Source organism: Phyllobates terribilis, unplaced genomic scaffold (assembly GCF_046119375.1).
Source record: "Phyllobates terribilis strain yellow unplaced genomic scaffold, ASM4611937v1 Scaffold_5__5_contigs__length_657084704, whole genome shotgun sequence".
Classification (NCBI taxonomy): domain Eukaryota; kingdom Metazoa; phylum Chordata; class Amphibia; order Anura; family Dendrobatidae; genus Phyllobates; species Phyllobates terribilis.
Genome location: NW_027362765.1, coordinates 527,521,508 through 527,541,003, shown reverse-complemented (window position 1 = coordinate 527,541,003; position 19,496 = coordinate 527,521,508). Strand labels below are relative to the sequence as shown.

General features: G+C 39.5%; 1 protein-coding gene across 3 annotated transcripts in view; it reads right to left on the bottom strand.

The window, feature by feature from the left end:
• ADAMTS14 (ADAM metallopeptidase with thrombospondin type 1 motif 14) overlaps positions 1-18,966 on the bottom strand; it is a 213,834-nt gene extending 194,868 nt beyond the window's left edge. For 2 of the 3 annotated variants that reach the window (XM_073685737.1, XM_073685738.1), the window contains exons 1-2: positions 18,414-18,966; positions 17,126-17,511 (exon numbers count right to left, since the gene is read on the bottom strand). In XM_073685737.1, coding sequence (XP_073541838.1) covers positions 17,126-17,511; positions 18,414-18,498 — 471 coding nt within the window. In that variant the 5' untranslated portion in view covers positions 18,499-18,966. Of the gene's footprint in view, positions 1-17,125; positions 17,512-18,413 lie in introns of those variants that run through there. The other variant, XM_073685739.1, reaches the window with a different exon arrangement.
• Between the last annotated feature and the right edge of the window lie 530 nt (positions 18,967-19,496).

The following is a 19,496-nucleotide window of genomic DNA, read 5'->3' as shown; positions in this document are numbered from 1 at the left end:
ATTACCATTGTCACGTCTACACAATTCAGCACCAGGTGCATTGGTCATACCAGTATATTACTATCCTTTACTATTATCCTTTACTGTCGAAGCTTTACAGTACTCTCAGCACTGGATCATACATGGATAATCATAAAGTGATATGTATTCAGTGTTAAGATGGTGACCTGGATGACAAGGGCAAATATGTAATTGGTGGGATTTATGGGATGCATTGCCATTAGACTGAAAACTAAGTGTAAAGCATATCCTATAATAAAACTTACAGGGGTAACCTAGACATCATTTGTACATCAAAGCTCCATTTGTCTGCCTATAAAGTAACTACAAGGAATGCTATTTCTCTACCTTCCTTAAAATCACTTTCTTAATAAAGTTCCTCATTATGAGCATTCTTCCAGGTCAAAGTAACAGAGGCATAACTTAAAATTTGTGGGTCCTCAGTGAAAAATTTCCAACATAACCCCCAGCTATCACAGGTCTTTAATAGAAATGGTCTTCTCAAAAGAGCCAATGCTTGTTTCCCAATCTGCCTCCCCTACCCTCTTGGCTTCAAGGCTCAGGTGCGACTACAACCTCTGCACCAACTATAGTTTCACTCCTGCAAAGTAGACAACATTGTATGGCTTAAGCTGCGGTAAGACGACCGTATGTTCTCTGATGTGAGAGAATCGTGCAGATTATGCTAATGACACAACTTAATCTGATCAGATTTTTAGCCGAGTGTCATCTTAGTGTGATACGATTCTCTAACATGCGAGAATCGGTGCACAGGTATGGAGAAGATGGAGAACGTAATTTCTCCATCTTCTCCATTGTCTGAGTCCACGGATGTTGGACTACACGCAGATCGGATGACATCCGAGTGCAGTGATGTTTTATACACACCCATAGACTTGTATGGGTGCACATGGTCCGATTGAATGCAGTTTTTTTTTTCTCATGCCGCATCAGCAGGAAAAAAAAAAGGCTCTAGTCAGCACTATCCCATACTATAACTTTTAGCCGAGCGCTATCTGATGAAACATCGGATAGCACTCAACCGTGTTATAGGCTTGTGTGAGCGAGCCCTTAGATGTGGTCTACGCAGTTATGTCCATTCCTTTTGATATTGCTGCATCACAGTGATATTGCCTAGATATTTGCACCTATGCAAGTAACAGCTGCTCATGAGAGCAAAAAATAAGTTGTTTTCGCATAAAAATTAATTAGGGAAAATAAAACAATTGTACTTTACAGCCTGTGACATTAGTTTATAGACTACCTTTCATTTTCTTTGGCAAGATGCCACAGACTCCATCATTTTATATTAGTGCTTCCATATCTTTAATGAAGTCTACTTATCTTTGATTAAGAACTTGTGGGACTCTAAGCTTCAAGTTAAATAAACTTAAAGAAATTATTATAATTAGTTACCGCTCACTTCATAGAAGACTGGAAACACTATATGGTCAGGCAACAGTAACAAATTCAACTTTTAGCCATTACTAGAAATATGCAGATTAAGTTGACCCTTGAACTGAGGTGTAAAATAAGCAAATTATTATATCCAACTTTTGAAGTGACTTATGAAGAGGTTTGCATACTGATGAGTTGGTGTCTTCTTGCATTCTTGAAGTACTTCTTTTGCCTGTGTCTTTAAAAAACAGTATGGCTGCGATTCATCATTTACATTTTTTCTTAAGTCACTTTCCTTTTTTTTTCCTTGTGGTATTAGTTGCCATTTTTGGTGCCAAATTCTTCAAAATGACGCATGTGATTCATTAAGTCAAAAATGCAAAGTAAAAATTGTTTTTTTTTCAGTCTTGAACTGTTTTTGCTACTTTTTGGGACCAAAAGTCACACATTGCTCAAAATGGTGCAAAAATGTCATCAAAATATTGGCATACTCAAAAATACACTGAGTGCGGTAGGGATAGAGAGCCGGAGCGCTTTGCTTTTGTGCTCAGCTGAGTCATAAATAAAATTAATTTGTTACTACACTTTAAATTCAATAAAAATTTACAACATACATAAAAAAATGACTCATGTAGTGAAGAGTTAAGCTATGTGCCCACGATGCAGAAATGCTCCGGATTTTTTCCTGAGCGTTTCTGCATCTCCCTGGCAGAAAAAATGCATGCGGATTGTACATGCGGATTGTACATGAAGATAGTACATGCGGATTGTACATGCGGATTGTACATGCGGATTGTACATGCGTTTTTCCTGCCAGGGACATGCGGATGTGAAGCGTTCTTCACATGCATTTCCGCATGCGGGTTGACAAGCGCTTTCCAAGAGATTTTAGCATCACTTGGAAAGTGCTTGACAACGTGGTCACACTATATAAATCCATGGATTTATATAGTTTAACCTTAAAGAATGGTAAAAAATAAAAAAATAAATCTATACTTACCTTCCAATGGCCCCCGCAGTCTTTATTCGCTCCGTCCTGGCTCGCCGGCAGCTCGCGGTACACTACACTGAAGGACCTGCCGTCACATGACTAAATGACGTCAGCGCAGGTCATTCAGTCCACCGCGATCTGCCGGCAAGCGAAGACAAGCGCACCGCGGGCCATCAGAAGCTAAATATAATATTTATTTTTTATTTTATTCTTTTTTTTACAGGTTCTATGGTACTCAGGTCTGGAGGACAGTCTCCTGTCCTCCAGACCCGGGTACCATCCGCACATTGAAATGCATGGAATGCGCATCTACAGATGCAGTGATGCGGAATCCATGCGTTCCAATGAAAGTCAATGGCAGCGAAATTCAGCGCTTCCGCAAAATAATTGGTAGTGCTGCGTTTTTTTCCGCAATGATAATCCACAGCGGAAATTTCCGCAGCATGTGCACAGCACATGCGGATTATCATTGGGGAACATGGCAGGCCTTCTACCATGCGTTTTTTAAGCGTTTCTGCAGAAACGCTTAAAAAAACGCATCGTGGGCACACAGCCTTACTGTTTGTACTATGTATACATAGCAGTGACTCTAAAAAATACTATGCAATGACTTCTCCTTGTGTTGCCTAAACACTATTGACCCATCAGGGCCTTGACTCCACAAGACATCGGAAGAGCTGAAAATCCTGTAAATTGGGAGGTGGGGCTGTCCTGTATCAGACTAATTTTCTCAAAACATCCCAAAGTGACAGATATACTGAGGAAACTGCGTAGATTGAAATCGGAGGATTTTGCCTTGATGTCATGTTCCTCAAACCATTCCTGAACAATTTTTGCGGTGTGGCAGGGGCATTATCCTGCTGAAGAGGTTACTGTCCTTAAGGAATACTGTTATCATATACTCAATCTATAACAAATTTAAAGGGAGTCTGTCACCCCTGAAATTCAATTTAAACTGATTAAACAGTTATATACAGTGACAAGCAAAAGAGTAACAATGTTTTGAACTTTTGACTTTCAGGCTTCATATCTCACCATCCACTACTGCTTCAAATGTGAGACTATCATCATTTTATAGACGATCATCTTGGTTATCTCATCCATAAATTTGACTTGCAACTATTTAGCGTATGATTAGTTATGCAGATTCTTGTCATGTCACTGCATTGTTACTGTTTTGCTCCTAAAAATCTAGATTTTAATTTTTATTATTTTGTTAGTATTTTGTAAATCCATCTTTGGCTTTCAACACTGCCTGAATCCTTCTGGGCATGCTCTCGATCAGATTCAAGCATGTCTCAACCGACATCTGATCCCAGGTCTCTGCTATACGTTGCCGAAGTTGGTGCATAGTGATCGACTCACTTGGGTATGTATACATCTTTTTCTTAAACTCTACCCACAAGTGTTTGTTTGGGTTGAGGTCTGGGGACTGTAGGGGCCAATCCAGCACCTCTACTTCATTGTTAATAAACCATTTCTTCGCCAATCTCATCGTATGTTTTGGGTCATTGTCCTCCTGCATCACTATGTCGTCCTTTTCATACCCATAGTACTCGAGTGTAAGAAGTAACTTATCTTGTAGGATACTCACATATACAGTACAGACCAAAAGTTTGGACACACCTCATTTAAAGATTTTTCTGTATTTTCATGACTTTGAAAATTGTACATTCACACTGAAGGCATCAAAACTATGAATTAACATATGTGGAATTATATACTTAACAAAAAAGTGTGAAACAACTGAAAATATGTCTTATATTCTTGGTTCTTCAAAGTAGCCACCTTTTGCTTTGATGACTGCTTTGCACACTCTTGGCATTCTCTTGATGAGCTTCAAGAGGTAGTCCCCGGAAATGGTCTTCCAACAATCTTGAAGGAGTCCCCAGAGATGCTTAGCACTTGTTGGCCCTTTTGCCTTCACTCTGCGGTCCAGCTCACCCCAAACCATCTCGATTGGGTTCAGGTCTGGTGACTGTGGAGGCCAGGTCATCTGGCGTAGCACCCCATCACTCTCCTTCTTGGTCAAATAGCCCTTACACAGCCTGGAGGTGTGTTTGGGGTCATTGTCCTGTTGAAAAATAAATGATGGTCCAACTAAATGCATACCGGATGGAATAGCATGCTGCGGCAAGATGCTGTGGTAGCCATGCTGGTTCAGTATGCCTTCAATTTTGAATAAATCCCCAACAGTGTCACCAGCAAAGCACCCCCACACCATCACACCTCCTGATCCATTCTTCACGGTGGGAACCAGGCATCTAGAGTCCATCCGTTCACCTTTCCTGCGTCGCACAAAGACATGGTGGTTGGAACCAAAGATCTCAAATTTGGACTCATCAGACCAAAGCACAGATTTCCCCTGGTCTAATGTCCTTTCCTTGTGTTCTTTAGCCCAAACAAGTCTCTTCTGCTTGCTGCCTGTCGTTAGCAGTGGTTTCCTAGCAGCTATTTTACCATGAAGGCCTGCTGCACAAAGTCTCCTCTTAACAGTTGTTGAAGAGATGTGTCTGCTGCTAGAACTCTGTGTGGCATTGACCTGGTCTCTAATCTGAGCTGCTGTTAACCTGCGATTTCTGAGGCTGGTGACTCGGATAAACTTATCCTCAGAAGCAGAGGTGACTCTTGGTCTTCCTTTCCTGGGGCGGTCCTCATGTGAGCCAGTTTCTTTGCAGCGCTCTTGATGGTTTTTGCAACTGCACTTGGGTACACTTTCAAAGTTTGCCCAATTTTTCAGACTGACTGACCTTCATTTCTTAAAGTAATGATGGCCACTCGTTTTTCTTTACTTAGCTGCTTTTTTCTTGCCATAATACAAATTCTAACAGTCTATTCAGTAGGACTATCAGCTGTGTATCCACCTGACTTCTGCACAACACAACTAATGGTCCCAACCCCATTTATATTCAAGAAATCCCACTTATTAAACCTGACAGGGCACACCTGTGAAGTGAAAACCATTTCCGGTGACTACCTCTTGAAGCTCATCAAGAGAATGCCAAGAGTGTGCAAAGCAGTCATCACAGCAAAAGGTGGCTACTTTGAAGAACCTAGAATATAAGACATATTTTCAGTTGTTTCACACTTTTTTGTTAAGTATATAATTCCACATGTGTTAATTCATAGTTTTGATGCCTTCAGTGTGAATGTACAACTTTCAAAGTCATGAAAATACAGAAAAATCTTTAAATGAGAAGGTGTGTCCAAACTTTTGGTCTGTACTGTAGCTCAGCATTGAGACCACCATTGATCCTGGTCAAGTATCCAACACCTTTGACTGTGAAACAATCCCATTTCATCAGGCTTCCTTCGCCAAACTTGATGGTTTCTTCCGTTAGCTTCTTCTTCCCTTGTTTTTTTCAGACCCATTTGCACCCATAATAATTGTCTGTGTCTGACCGTGTACGGAACATACCACAGCTCCTGAGCAGGGGAGGAAGCAAAAGACAAAACAGACATTACAGCAGGGGATTGCAGAGGATTAATTTTGTGAGGTAAAATATTTCACTGCCTGTTTTTAAACAATATTTTACCTCACAAAATGAATCCTCTGTGATCCCCTACTGTAATGTCTGTTTTGTCTTTTGTTTCCTCCCCTGTCCAGGAGTAAGTTCCGTACACGGTCAGACACAGCCATGGATTAAAATTAACTTTTGTTCATGGGAAAACCCCTTTAAGTGTCACAAAAGATAGCTGCCAGCTGAACAATGGTTCAGCCGATCGTACTGCTGTGTCTGACTGTGTACGGAACTTACCACAGCTCCTGGGCAGGGGAGGAAACAAAAGACATTACAGACATTACAGCAGGGGATCACGGAGGATTCATTTTGTGAGGTAAAATATTGTTTAAAAACAGGCGGTGAAATATTTTACCTCACAAAATGAATCCTCTGCGATCCCCTGCTGTAATGTCAGTAATGTCTTTTGCTTCCTCCCCTGCCCAGGAGCTGTGGTATGTTCCATACACGAAAAGTGCCAATGATTAAAAAAAAACCTTTAATGCACACTCAAGGTAACCAACTGCACACTTTTGCAGTGCTAAGGAAAAGCAACATATGCCATGATGGCCCCTATCAGATGTTGACTGACTGACTTTATGTTTCTTTAGTCCAACTGTATAATAAATTCTCTGTCAAATTGATTGGTTTAATAAATTCACTGTTACACCTAAACATAATCATTTTATTGTTAACAATCCCAACTATTTTGTCACTTTAGAAAATAAATGGTATAAATAACAAACATTCAGTACCAAAAGCTCAAAATTTACTGTTATTAAACCTGTACCTTAGAGACAGTCAAATTCCAAATTTCCTTGTCTACAACAATAATTGAAGAAAATCGACTCACCCTGCCCCGTACTTAAGAAAAATCTCTAGAAAGCAGAACACTCAGTCCCAGTATAATAATACAAACAAATGCATTTTGGCACTTTACAACCAAGAGGAGGAGGTGACAAACGTAGGGCTTTTTGCACAGTACCGTGCTGAAACATGATAGAATGTGGCTGCAACGATGGTCACATGTTGTGCATTCTGACATCACTGTTACGGACAACCAAAAATTGTATCCAATCATTTTTAACATCTCAATGCAAACATATGGGCATACATATAAATTTGGTGCCCCTTAGTTCCTATAAGAGCCCATAATTTCTTGGGAACACTTTTCACTAGATTTTGAACTTGGCTGCCAGAATTCGTGGCCATTCACCAACAAGAGTTTTACTGAAGGTCTGGGTCTGATGTTATGTGATAAAAGTTGGCTCACAGTCAAGATTCCAATTAATCCCAAAAGTGTTTAGTGTTGAGGTCAGACCTGTACTGATCAGTTAAGTTCTTTCACACTAGACTTGACAAACTATTAACCGCTTAGTCACTTGCCTTGTCCATGGCAGTACTGTTATGCTACTATAGGTAAAAGTCTTCCCTAAATAGTTTTTGTAAAGTTAAATACACCCAACACTTTAGACTACTTATTTAGTATATTATTAACAATGACCCAGTACAGAATTTAAAAAGTAACTCTGACCATCATCATACAGCTTTTGTGCCCCAATGATATGATGGAATACAATACAAAGTTTTGCAACTGTGGACAATCAAAATCTAAAGAATTATGTGTATATTTACTTAGTATAATGTCTGTGATATTTGACTGTTTGGATGATCTAAGCCCAAGATAATGCCCAGAGTGTAACTTAAGGCCCTCATACTCAACAGATAAAAGTTATTCCATTTTGCCAAAATTGGCCAAATATTCAGTGTTACGAGGGGCCCCCCAACTGTTCCATGACAGATTATGTTGGGGTACATAAGGATTGGGCAATTATAATTTGATGCCCCAATCCTTTTGTTGAGAAGGGAGATAAGCCACTGTTAGCTGATTCTGGCAATTTGTCTAATAGAAAATACAGCATTACTGTGTATTGGGGAGTTGGGTAAGATAGCTGTCAGCCGAATGATAGTTATCCGATAGCTACCTAATGTGTATGATCAGCTTAAAGGTGTGCATAGATATTAGACTTTAGTTGATGATAATGAACTATATCAACTAATAAATGTTTGTCATCCATCACCAGGTGTGGACATATTATTGGTGCAACCTGTGCAGCCACCCAAGAGGTAAGGCGGTCCACTTCTATCTCCAAAGCAGGTGGAATTGTGCATCATGATGAGCTATTGGACTGCAAAGGGCCCATATATTGTTCTGGCACAGGGACCCTCTTTTGTGTGTGTCCACCCCTGGGCCAATATACTGTTCTAGCAAAGATACCCTCTTTAGTCTGTGTCCGCCACCGTCAATCACAGATAATTATTGTCTGAAATTAAGCAATGGCTCATTCAAACGTCAGTGATTTTGTCGGACGAGAAAATCTGTCCGAGTTTCATCAGTGTTTTTTTTTTATCAGAGTACCATCAGAGTTTGGTCAGTTTGTCAGTTTTTACCATCAACATTTGGTCAGAGTTTCATCAGTTTTTCTTGGATGAAAAAATAACTGATGGAGGTTTCTAAAGCTTCTCCGATCAAACAGTCTGTGAAAAATGGACAGCACATGAATGGCACCCAAGTGCTGTCCGATTTTTTTACTGACCATAGACTTGCATTGACGAGTTTGATCCGACACTCAGATCAATACTGGACAAGTCTCCATGCTTTTATGCGGACCACTCATGGTCTGAAAAAAGAATTGGAAAAGTGAACTACCCTATCGGTATAACTGCCATTCGTGAAAAACTCTGAAGAACTTGTAAGAAAAAATCTGATGTCTGAAAGAGCCCTAAAGCAGTGCTTGATTTTTTTCATCCAACAATCGAAAAAAATCTACGAACGATGTTTCGATGTTTCTTTGGAAGAGTATTGTCAGAAAGATTGTTTGCTTATCGTCCAGTATCATTGAAAATTTATGGCTAAGGCAAGTATAAATGTGTATGGCTGCATCTGTCTTATGATCATTCTCCAAATGAGCCAGATGAGCATTCAGTGATTGTTCACTTTCATCTAATCTTTCTAATGAGTATGGCCACTTTTATGATTCCTGGACCTAAGTGCAAATCTGTATGAGAAAGCGTTTATAGAGAGAAATCAAAAGGATAACGATGATCTCACAACTATTCTACATCATTTATAGCTCTGGTCTCTGCATACAGGTCGGAGAGAGAGATTGGGCCCGTTCAGGCACCAGGTGCAACCACAACTTCTACACAGCTAATATGGCCATTTCAGAAGCCCCTGTAGTCTTCAAATGAGACAATTTAACTTTGAATTAGTCTGTGGAAAATGAATAAATATTTTCACACCTATATGATATGCCTTGCAATAGGTGTGAAAGAAATGGTACAAAATTAAAAGAAATCCCTAAATACTTATGTACCAGAAACATCAGACAGTAGCTGCCAAAAGTTAGTCTGGCCCTGGACGACCTCTGGCATTAACCCACAACCAGCTTGTCACCCGGACACTTGCTAAAGAAAAAGAGGTTCTGTTTTTTAAAGTGTTCAATCCTGATAAAAATACATCAAATGATAGAAATCAGGTTTCGATAGATAAAACCTGATTTGTTCAACTTTTTATTTATTCCAAGGTTATTTGGGTTTTCGCCATGTACAATATATTTTCTATTTTGTAAAAACTCATTTGTATATCCAGAAAACTCACAAGAGTTTGCAATTTTTTTAAAAATGTTTTTGTACTCAGACATTCCAAAATTAAGTAAAAACATTTTTTACTAGTTTGAGGTTTTTGGGTTTTCCTGCATGTCAATCTATGTGCAACATTCTAAAGGGTGTCTGACGAGAAATTCATCCATCTGTTGCATTTCAAATTTAAAAATAAATTAACTTACTAATATACTTCAATAATATAATCTACACCGATCATCCCATTTCAGAAATTCCTGGTGTCAGAACCTCCACTTTTACATTCACCCAGAAAAAGGCAGGGAGTCTTCCTACCCACCACCTCCTTAGTGGCTAAAGACATTCTTGAAGTGGCTGGCTGAATGGACCAGTTGATTAGCAAAGCCGGCTCCCTTCTCCATCACAACAGATGCATAGACAGAGAAGGCTGGCTTAGCTAATAAACTGAACCAGACACCTAGGTCCCTTCAAGCACATCACTAGTTAAATGCCGGCAAAGAGATATTAGGTAGCACACTGCTGGGGTCAGGGCAAATGTGGAAGTTCTGGCACCAAGAGAATAGGTCTGAGATAGGAGAATTAGTGCAGCTGTCATGAATAAAGTATATTTGTAAATTCAATTCTTTAAATACAATAAAAAGATTTTACTTACATCAAACAACACATTTTTACTTAAAGAAGCACTCCTATCCTCTTAATGTATTTTAATCATCATATTATATAGCACTGTGTACTTACAATTGCTCATTTTGCCCTTCTACCCAGCTAATTCTTCTTTTCTCTGCTCTATGTAGAAACAGGAAGTCTCTTGTCCCTCCATTTATCATCCCCCTCTTCAACTCTTCAAAATGAGTAATTGTAAGCACACGCCATATAATATGATGATTGCAATATATTAAGAGGATAAAAATTTTGATAGGAGTACTTCTTTAGTGAAGTATCTTGAAGCATAATATTTTTTTTAAAGACTGCGGGAAAACTTCAGAAATCCAAAATGCACAAATATGTTTATTTAGGCAGACATTATGACACCATATGGTCAGTACCTCATATTTTTCTTAGCATGAAGAACTTACACTGTGAGGCGTGGGAAACTGTAAGATAAACTGTTTTTTTTTCGTATTCTGACAATTGGAATTTGGCTGATCTTCCCGCCAATCATGTTGTCAATTTAAATGGGTTCAGCTGGTTAATTAAAAAGTCTTCCTTCTTTTTAATAACTTGTACAAGCTACAGTCAGAGGTCAACATTAGGTAAGTCTACAAGCTGGGTCAGATTCATTGAGAATACATGCTCACCCCCTGAAGCTTTGTAATAAAACTCAAAGACATAAGAAGAGGAAAGGGTCCAGATACCAGCTGATATTACAAGAAACAGCAACTTTACCCTAAAGTTCAATCTCTGCACTGTATGCAAGAGTCTAGGCAGCAGTAATAAAATCTTGGCACACTGGTCTTTTCTTTAACCGATTCCCGACCGCCCACTGTAGATAAATATCAACGCTTGGCGGTCTCGCTGTGCTCAGGACGCCTAGGGCCCTGCAAGCGCTGCGATTCCGGTGCAGATCGACAGCTCTGACAGGTGACATCATCGGGACCTGATTGGATCAGGTCCCCACGATGTTAACCCATTCCTATCTTCTAGATGCCACAATCAATAGCGATTGCGGCATCTAGAAGATAGTGACAGCCGGTCACCCATGTATCTTATAACGTGGGGATCCCGATGCAGAACGCTGGCTGTGACCCCTGACCTCATCAAGACCTGATTGGTTCAGGTCCTGATGACATCAGCGTCACGCCAGCCAATGAGAGTGATCACTGGGAAAGTTTGTTGTAGCAACAAATTTTCCCAGGCGATCTGCTTCATAAAAACGTTGTTTCTCCTCTGATCTCCTGTCAGTGAGCGACCAGAGGAGAAACAGTGTGACAAGTGCTGCTGACAAGAGCTGTGTCAGTCAGCGATTTGCTATAAAGTAAAAAAACAGATAAAGAAAGTTAGAGTTAGGCTAAAGTTAGGGTTAGGCTAGGGTTAAGCTAAAAGCTAGGGTTAAGGTGAGGCTAGGGTTATGGTTAGGCTAGCGTTAGGCTTGATCACAATTGTTTTACCAATAATTTGATAGTAGTCTCGTCAGTTAGTCTCGTCAGTTAATCACGTCAGTTAGTCATGTCAAAAAATATAAAAACTAATAAAATGGCCTGTCAGTCTTATAATGCAGAGGAGGTGTATGCCCTTTTATATTCTGTCAGATGGTGATGTGGATTTCGATGGCTTTAGTAGCAGCGACAATGATGGCTCAGAAATGAGCAGTGATTCTGATCCATCCTCAAACACAAGGACCAGTGCAACATGAAGGGCAAATAACGCTACTGGAGAAATGTCTCCAAATTAGGGAACACTGCCCAGTACAAGTGCTGTCCCTGGTACTAGTGAATATACAAGGTGCTTTGCCACTTGATGTAGCATTGCCCAGATGGGAGGCTTCAGATTCGGCTACTCCATTTAGCCCTGATTTTAATGCCAGTCCTAGTATAAATGTGGAGGTGGAAGATTTTGGACTAATACATTTTTTTTAATTTGTTTTTGACAGATAGCTCGCTAGAGCTTATTGTCCTGCAAAGAAATTTATACGCGTCCCAATTTATCAGCTAGAATCCACGATCCTATTATGCAAGGTCACATTTATGGATGCCAACTAATGTTCCAGAAGTAAAGACATTTTTAGGACTTACATTTGCCATGGGGCTTGTTAAAAAAAAAAGAGCATTCGGTCCTACTGGTCCAACCGCCCAGTTCAAACCACCCCTATGTTTTCTGTTGTTCTTCCTAGGACCCGTTATGAAATGCTCATGAGATTTTGGCATTTTAACGACAATAGTCACTGCCTGCCCAGAAATGCCCCAGAACATGACGGATTATATAAAACCAGACCCATCATTGAAGACTTAACAGAAAAGTTCTTAAGGCTCTACACCCCAACACAAAACATTTCTATTCCATCTAAGAGGACAAGGTTCGGAAAAAAGCTCTATAAAATGTCCGAGAGTCCAACACAACACATCACATCAGCTTTTCGCATTTATGAGGGGAAAGAGAGCCAACTAAACCCACCAGGATGCCCTACTTATCTGGGGACATCTGGAAAAATCGTTTGGGTGTTGATAAGTCAATTTTTATAAAAAGGCTACAATTTGTATGTGGACAATTATTACACCAGCATACCCCTATTTAAAAGTCTGGTTGAACACAACATAGGGGCTTGTGGGACCATTCATAAAAACCATGAGGGGTTTCCACAATCAATGGTCAATGAAAAGTTCCAAGAGGGGCAGTCAGGGGCTGTACACAATGGAGAGCTGCTTGACCTCAATATATAAGGATAAGAAGGATATTTTTATCCTCAGCTCGATCCACACAGATGCCTCAAGGGCCACTGTAGAACTAGGATCCACTACTCCGAAGCAAAACCATGTGTCAGTCATTGACTACAACAAATACATGGGGGGTGTGGACGTTGCCGACCAGGTTCTACAGCCATACCAAGTAGAAAATCATATACCTGGTAAAAAAAGTTAGTTAGTGGCCACATATAATTATTTTGTGCTATACAAAAAAGCAGGAAATTCAGATACTTTCCTTGATTATCAGGAAAAGTTCATTGAAAATCTTGTTTTGAAAATGTTAGACCCGCTCATCCATTAGAATCTGAGGATGTGAAAAGACTCACTGAGCGACATTTTATTGCACTCATTCCAGCAGCATAAATAAGAAAGAACCCCCAAAGAAGATGTTGTGTATGTTCCAAGAGAGGAATGAGACATGATACCCACTCTATTGACCACAATGCCCATCATTGCCAGCCTTATGCCTCACTGACTGTTTTAAAATCTTCCACACAGAATCACGTTTTTAAACTGTATTAATTTATCCCATTTTGTCATTCAAGCATTTGGAATATTTAGTGAATGACACATTCAAGTAGAGCTCACTTAACAATTTCCAGGGGTTGGAGGGGGGGTTTCTCCAGAATCCATAACTTCCACTGCGTGCTTGTTTATGGAAATTATCCATGGAGTTAAAATGGTTGCTAAACCCATAGATGAATTCCCAGAGGGGTGTCATTTCCAAAATGGGCTCACTACAGGTGCCAGAACAACAGAATCCCCGCCTGAAGTGACCCCATTTTGGAAATGACACCCCTCTGGGAATTCATCTATGGGTGTAATAACCATTTACCCATCTACCTATTTTCCCATTTAAAATCTAAGGTTAAAACAACATTTTAGTGGTAAAAAAGTGGTAATTATTTTTATTCACTGCCCAATGGTATAAATTTCTATGGAACAGCTGTGGTGTCAGTATGCTTACTGCACCACTAGATGAATTCATTTAGAGGAGTAGGTTGTAAAATGCAGTTACTTTTGGGGGGTTCTTCTATCCAGGCACCTCAGGGTTCTGACAGTGTGACATGTCACCCACAAACCATTCCAGCAAAATTGGAGCTCCTTCCCTTCTAAGCTTTGCACTGTGGCTGAAATGTAGTTTCCGACCACATATGGGGTATCGGGGTACTCAGGAGAAATTGCAAAATAGACTGTATGGTACATTTTCTCCTTTTATCCTTGTGAAAATGAGAAATTTGAGGCTAAATCAACATTTTCATGAAAAAAAACTTATTATTTCATATTCACATCCCAATATTTTAACATTTTGTGAGGCACCTGTGGTATCAAGAGAGTCATCAGATCAGCAGATGGATTCCTTAAGGAATGTAGTTTCCAAAATGGGGTCACTTGTGGGAGGTTTCCACTGTTTAGGCACCTCGGGGGCTCTCCAAACGCGACATGGTGTCCACTATCTATTCCAGACAATTTTGCATTCCAAAAGTAAAATGGTGCTCCTTCCCTTCCGACCCCTGCCGTGCTCCCAGACAGTAGTTTTCTACCAAATATGGGGTTTTTGCGTACTCAAGAGAAATTGCACAACAAATTGTGGGGTACATTTTTTCTTGCTACCCTTGTAAAAATAAAAAATTGGGGCTAAAATAGGATTTTTGTGGGCAAAATGTGTTTTTAAATTTTCACGGCTCAACATTATAAAATTCTGTGAAGCCCTTGGGGGTTCAAGGTGCTCACCACACATCTAGATAAATTCCTTGAGGCACTGTTTAGGCACTTCAGGGGCTCTCCAAACGCAACATTGCCTCCGCTATTGATTCCAGTCAATTGTGCATTTCAAAAGTCAAATGGTGCTCCTTCCCTTCCAAGCCCTGCCATGTTCCCAGACAGTAATTCTCCACCACATATGGGGGGTATCGGTGTAATCAGGAAAAATAAATTTTGGGGTCCATTTTTTCTTGCTATCCTTGTGAAAATAAAAGATTTGGGGCTAAAGTAACATTTTTGTGGGAAAAAGAAAAAAACTTTCATTTTTTCCTTCCACATTCCATTAATTCCTGTGAAACACTTGAAGGGTTAATAAACTTCTTGAATGTGGTTTAAAGCACCTTGAGGGTAGTGCAGTTTTTAGAATGGTGTCACTTTTGGGTATTTTCTGTCATATAGTCCCCTCAAAGTCACTTCAAATGTGATGTGGTACCTAAAAAATGGTTTTCTAATTTTGTTGGAAAAATGAGAAATTGCTGATCAACTTTTAAACCTTCTAATGTCCTAACAAAAAAAAATTATGTTTCAAAAATTGTGCTGATGTAAAGTAGACATGTGGGAAATGTTATTTATTAACTATTTTGTGTGACATAACTCTCTGGTTTATGGACATAAAAATTAAAAGTTTGAAAATAGCAAAACTTTCAAAATGTTGCCAAATTTCCGATATTTTAAGAAATAAACGCAAGTTATATCGAACAAATTTTACCACTAACATGAAGTACAGTATGTCACGAAAAAACACTCTCAGAATCAGTGGGATCCGTTGAAGCGTTCCAGAGTTATTACCACATAAAATGAAACTGGTCAGAATTGAGAAAATTGGCCTGGTCACGAAGGCGAAAACAGGCTCTGGCACGAAAGGGTTAAATGTCAGATTCTTCTCTATGCAAATTGAGGGACTTGTACTCTATAGCGCCACCTATTGGAAGCAGCAATCCTGCAAGCCACAATCAACCCTTTAACGAGTCTTGCAATATGCATTAGGATAATAGCCAAATCAGAATCTCAGTTTGCAGACACAGCGTTTCGAGCCATTGGCCCTCGTCAATGCAACGTATGAGAACTTGTTTGGTTAGGTGAGAGGCTCTGGGGTAATGTTTCTCGTTGTGGAAAGTGAAATACCAGCTCTACCATGCCAAGGTAAGGAGGCTTATTCGCCATGCGATGCTCCTCTATGCAGCCTTCTAATAGACTTAGATGTTCTATACAATATATTTACTGAAAATTTTGCAAACTGTGTCTTACTAACAGATGAATAGGAAAAAAAACCTTATGAATCACTTAGTCACTATTGTTAAGGAGATGGTTGAGAAGTGGAAACATGATTAATATCATCTAATAATATTGCAAGGCAACAACATGGTGATTGAAATTACAAAGTCAAGTAACCTAATTGCAGAGGATGAAGAAAAAATTTAGAATCCACAAGTTGGCATTATATGATCCATAGGTCACAATCTTAAATTGACTGCCAAAATGCGGTAGGTTGATAATGTGGGTTGTAGGGTAAACATTCAGTTTGGTGGGGTGATTAAATTGAGCTCAAAATCCCTAAAATTCTAGACCTTGCTCAACTAGAACCCAGCACATGGCTAATTTACATAACGTGGTGATGCTAAATATCAACCCATGAATTCACCAAACTTGTCAGTAAATACAGAAAACAATATTGGAAATATGACCCCAAATCCTCACATCTGTCCAGATTCCTATGGACTATGTATAAATAGAGTTTACCTTCCAAGAACAATATGTGAAATTCAGACATACCCAAAAGGCAAACAGGTGGAAGTACAATACAAATTTCTTACATGCTCATTTTTCTTCTACGATCAAGAATGTTGCTTTGGTGTAGTTATGTTCTATTTTCAGAAATGCACTTGAAAATCCAGGAATGTTATATACATAGGACTTGTCAAGCAAGTCCCCATAACTCTTCCAGAGATACAAATAACAAGCCAATGTATTTTTGGAGTGAGTTAAGCTGACAGCAGTTAAAGCTTAGGTAGCTGCTGAGGCATAATATGTCCCACTACTTGTTTAGTGTACTATGATATTTCATCAAAGAAGGCTACTTCTATTTTTGTCATCCATTTGTTGGTGAAAAGTTAAAAATATAGAAAAAGTTTCCATTCTAGAATCAGAAGATTAGGTTAATTCTGAAACAAATGTTGAATTGTATTCTGGCAACTGGAGATGTGGGTAGCCTGCACTGATGGTAGTGTGTCCACAAATAATTTCAATATGCGGTGACAGTGCGGTTTATTCTCAACGCGTTTCGAAGTTCTCAAACGTCTTCTTCAGGAGGTCACAATAATTCAAGCAGTACCTACCTGTTTTTTTTTTTTTACAGTACCTCATTTCCATATTCCATAAATCTATAGGAAAAGTTGTAGAAAACAAAATCATAATAATAGTTGACTTACCAGTCCATCACAGTTGCTGATGGCCACGGTGGCTCCGGGCATATCCGTGATATCTCCTGTATATACACAATCAGCATGTACTGAGTCATGAGAAATCTCCTGGTAATCTTCCTGCCACTGAATAGTAGCCTGATGAGAAACCAGCTTTCTATTGGGCTTCAAACGCAGATGCAGCTGCTTGCCAAAGACTGTGACATTGAAGTACAAGCACCTATCATCTGACTGAGTTGTTGGATCAGGAATACTTCGGGCAAACCTCTGCCCAGGGTGCTTTAAGGTCATCCTACTTCCTGCTGCTGACACCACGTGGGAAATATATTGTCCTAGATGATCTGTACTGAATGGGACAACCATACCATATTCATTTAGCTTCCCAGAGAGGTGTTCTATTGGGGGGAAATAAGAATTGTTTAAGCATATAGAAATAAATTGGCCTAAATTATTTTTAGTAGTCAGTTCTGAAGATCATATCTTTCTCTTTCTTTGACATGTGGACGACACATTTTCTACCACTAGTCCAATCTCGGCACCAAACATAGTTTAAAGGAACATGTTGCTCTTGTTTGTTGGAAACTTATTGGGCCTTGTAAACTAGAACAGGGGTTGTATGCTGCAACACATTCTCGAAAAAAAAAAACTGAACACCCCTATTAAATATTGACCTTAGCCTGTATTCTAAGAAACATTTTACAGCTTTTCCAGCTGCATACTCTTATTACACTTTCCCAGCCAGGGGGGAATGAGCAAAGCCTTGACTTGCAGCCTCATCAACATGGAGTAAGTTTATTGACACCTGTCAAAACAAACACACCTTTGTATTAAGTTACAAAGACAAAGAAAAAGTGAATTGGGTATCCAATGGTAGGAGTCACAACTTTACTACGGACCTATTATTTCACATAAGAAGTGCATGATTCTTCCCCTACAAAGTGATAGCATGCACATTGGACATCCGCTAAATAGACCTATTTATATGCACATCATTTGAAAAAAGGAGAAATTATTAGAAAAAAAGAAAAAGTTAGAAATAACACAAGTCAAATGTTAACAAAAATAAAGTGTTTTTACTCCACACTCAGCAAAATCAGCTTAACCATTCCGATTGCTTATGAAGCCGGTTAGCCAAGTACAAGGTGTTCTTACTTTGCATTTACCCACTCTCAAATAAACCTAGTGGGATTTTATAAATCTAGAATAAAATGTATTTTGTGAACTGTTCATTCATGGCCTAAGTCTTGGTTGATTTAGGCCAAATAAAACATTAAATGCAAGAATTTTAATATCCTACCTTTGGAAATTAATGAATCCACAGTTAGCCAGCTGAATGATGTAAAAAAGCAAGACACAATCCCATAAAGGTACAGAAAATCCATTGGATAAAGTTTGCAGAAGAGTTTGTAGAGTTTCCTAGATTAGGAGAAGCAGAAAGATACAGTATCCAGTAAATGAGGAGCTTGATTGACCTTTTTTCTTCTTTAGATATTCTGTATTTTGATTAGTTAGAAGTTGTTTTATAGAATCAGAGAGGGCGAGAGAGAGAAGGATCTTGCAGGATTTTCTCCAGCCAGCCAGGCGTTTTAACAATCTGTTCTCCTCCTGTTGCAGTGCTGCAGATTGACAGATCAGGAGAGGCACACTCTGGAGTGCTGGGGGAGAAACTTACTGCAGCTTTGATACAGTCTTTTTGGACCCTTGAAAACTGTGCCTATCCAGGAGAAGCCCCATCCATTTAGGAAGGCAAAAGAAAGAAGGGAGGAGGAGAAAAAGAGAGTGGAAAAGGGAGGGAGGTCTGGATAGTCAGAGTGCATTGCAACTCCAGCCAGAGGATGCAAATACTGACATCATCTGTAACATTGTAGCACAGACACACCCTGGGTTCCCTCTGTCCCTCCTCTGGACAGAGGGGGTCTCCCAAATCTGTCACATGTGAGACTGTACTTTGCCGGAAAACTGGAAAAGAGGGGGGGAGTAAAAACAGAATCAGTCTGCATGCATTACCTTGACTCTGAAGAATAGGTTCAGTGTTCCCAGTAGGAAAGCACTTCAGCATCTGAACAAGAATGTTACTTTATTTCCCACTTTTCTTCCAGGTGACTGCTCTCAATTTCTCTTTTGTATAAATGTAACTTTGACTAACCCTAACAATTTTCTTAAATTTGCAAATAATTTCCATATTATTTACACTAAAAGTTTTTTTCTAAACTGGTATACGTTGTCATTTTTACTTGGTAATGTGAAAGGAGGGCAATGACAATTCTGGGACCTTGTGTAAAGGATAATATACAGGCCCCTTGCTGTCCAACAGATTATACTGAGCAGCTCCTTCATGTTGCTCTAGTAATTCCATAACAGTCGAGCTATGGGGACTGCA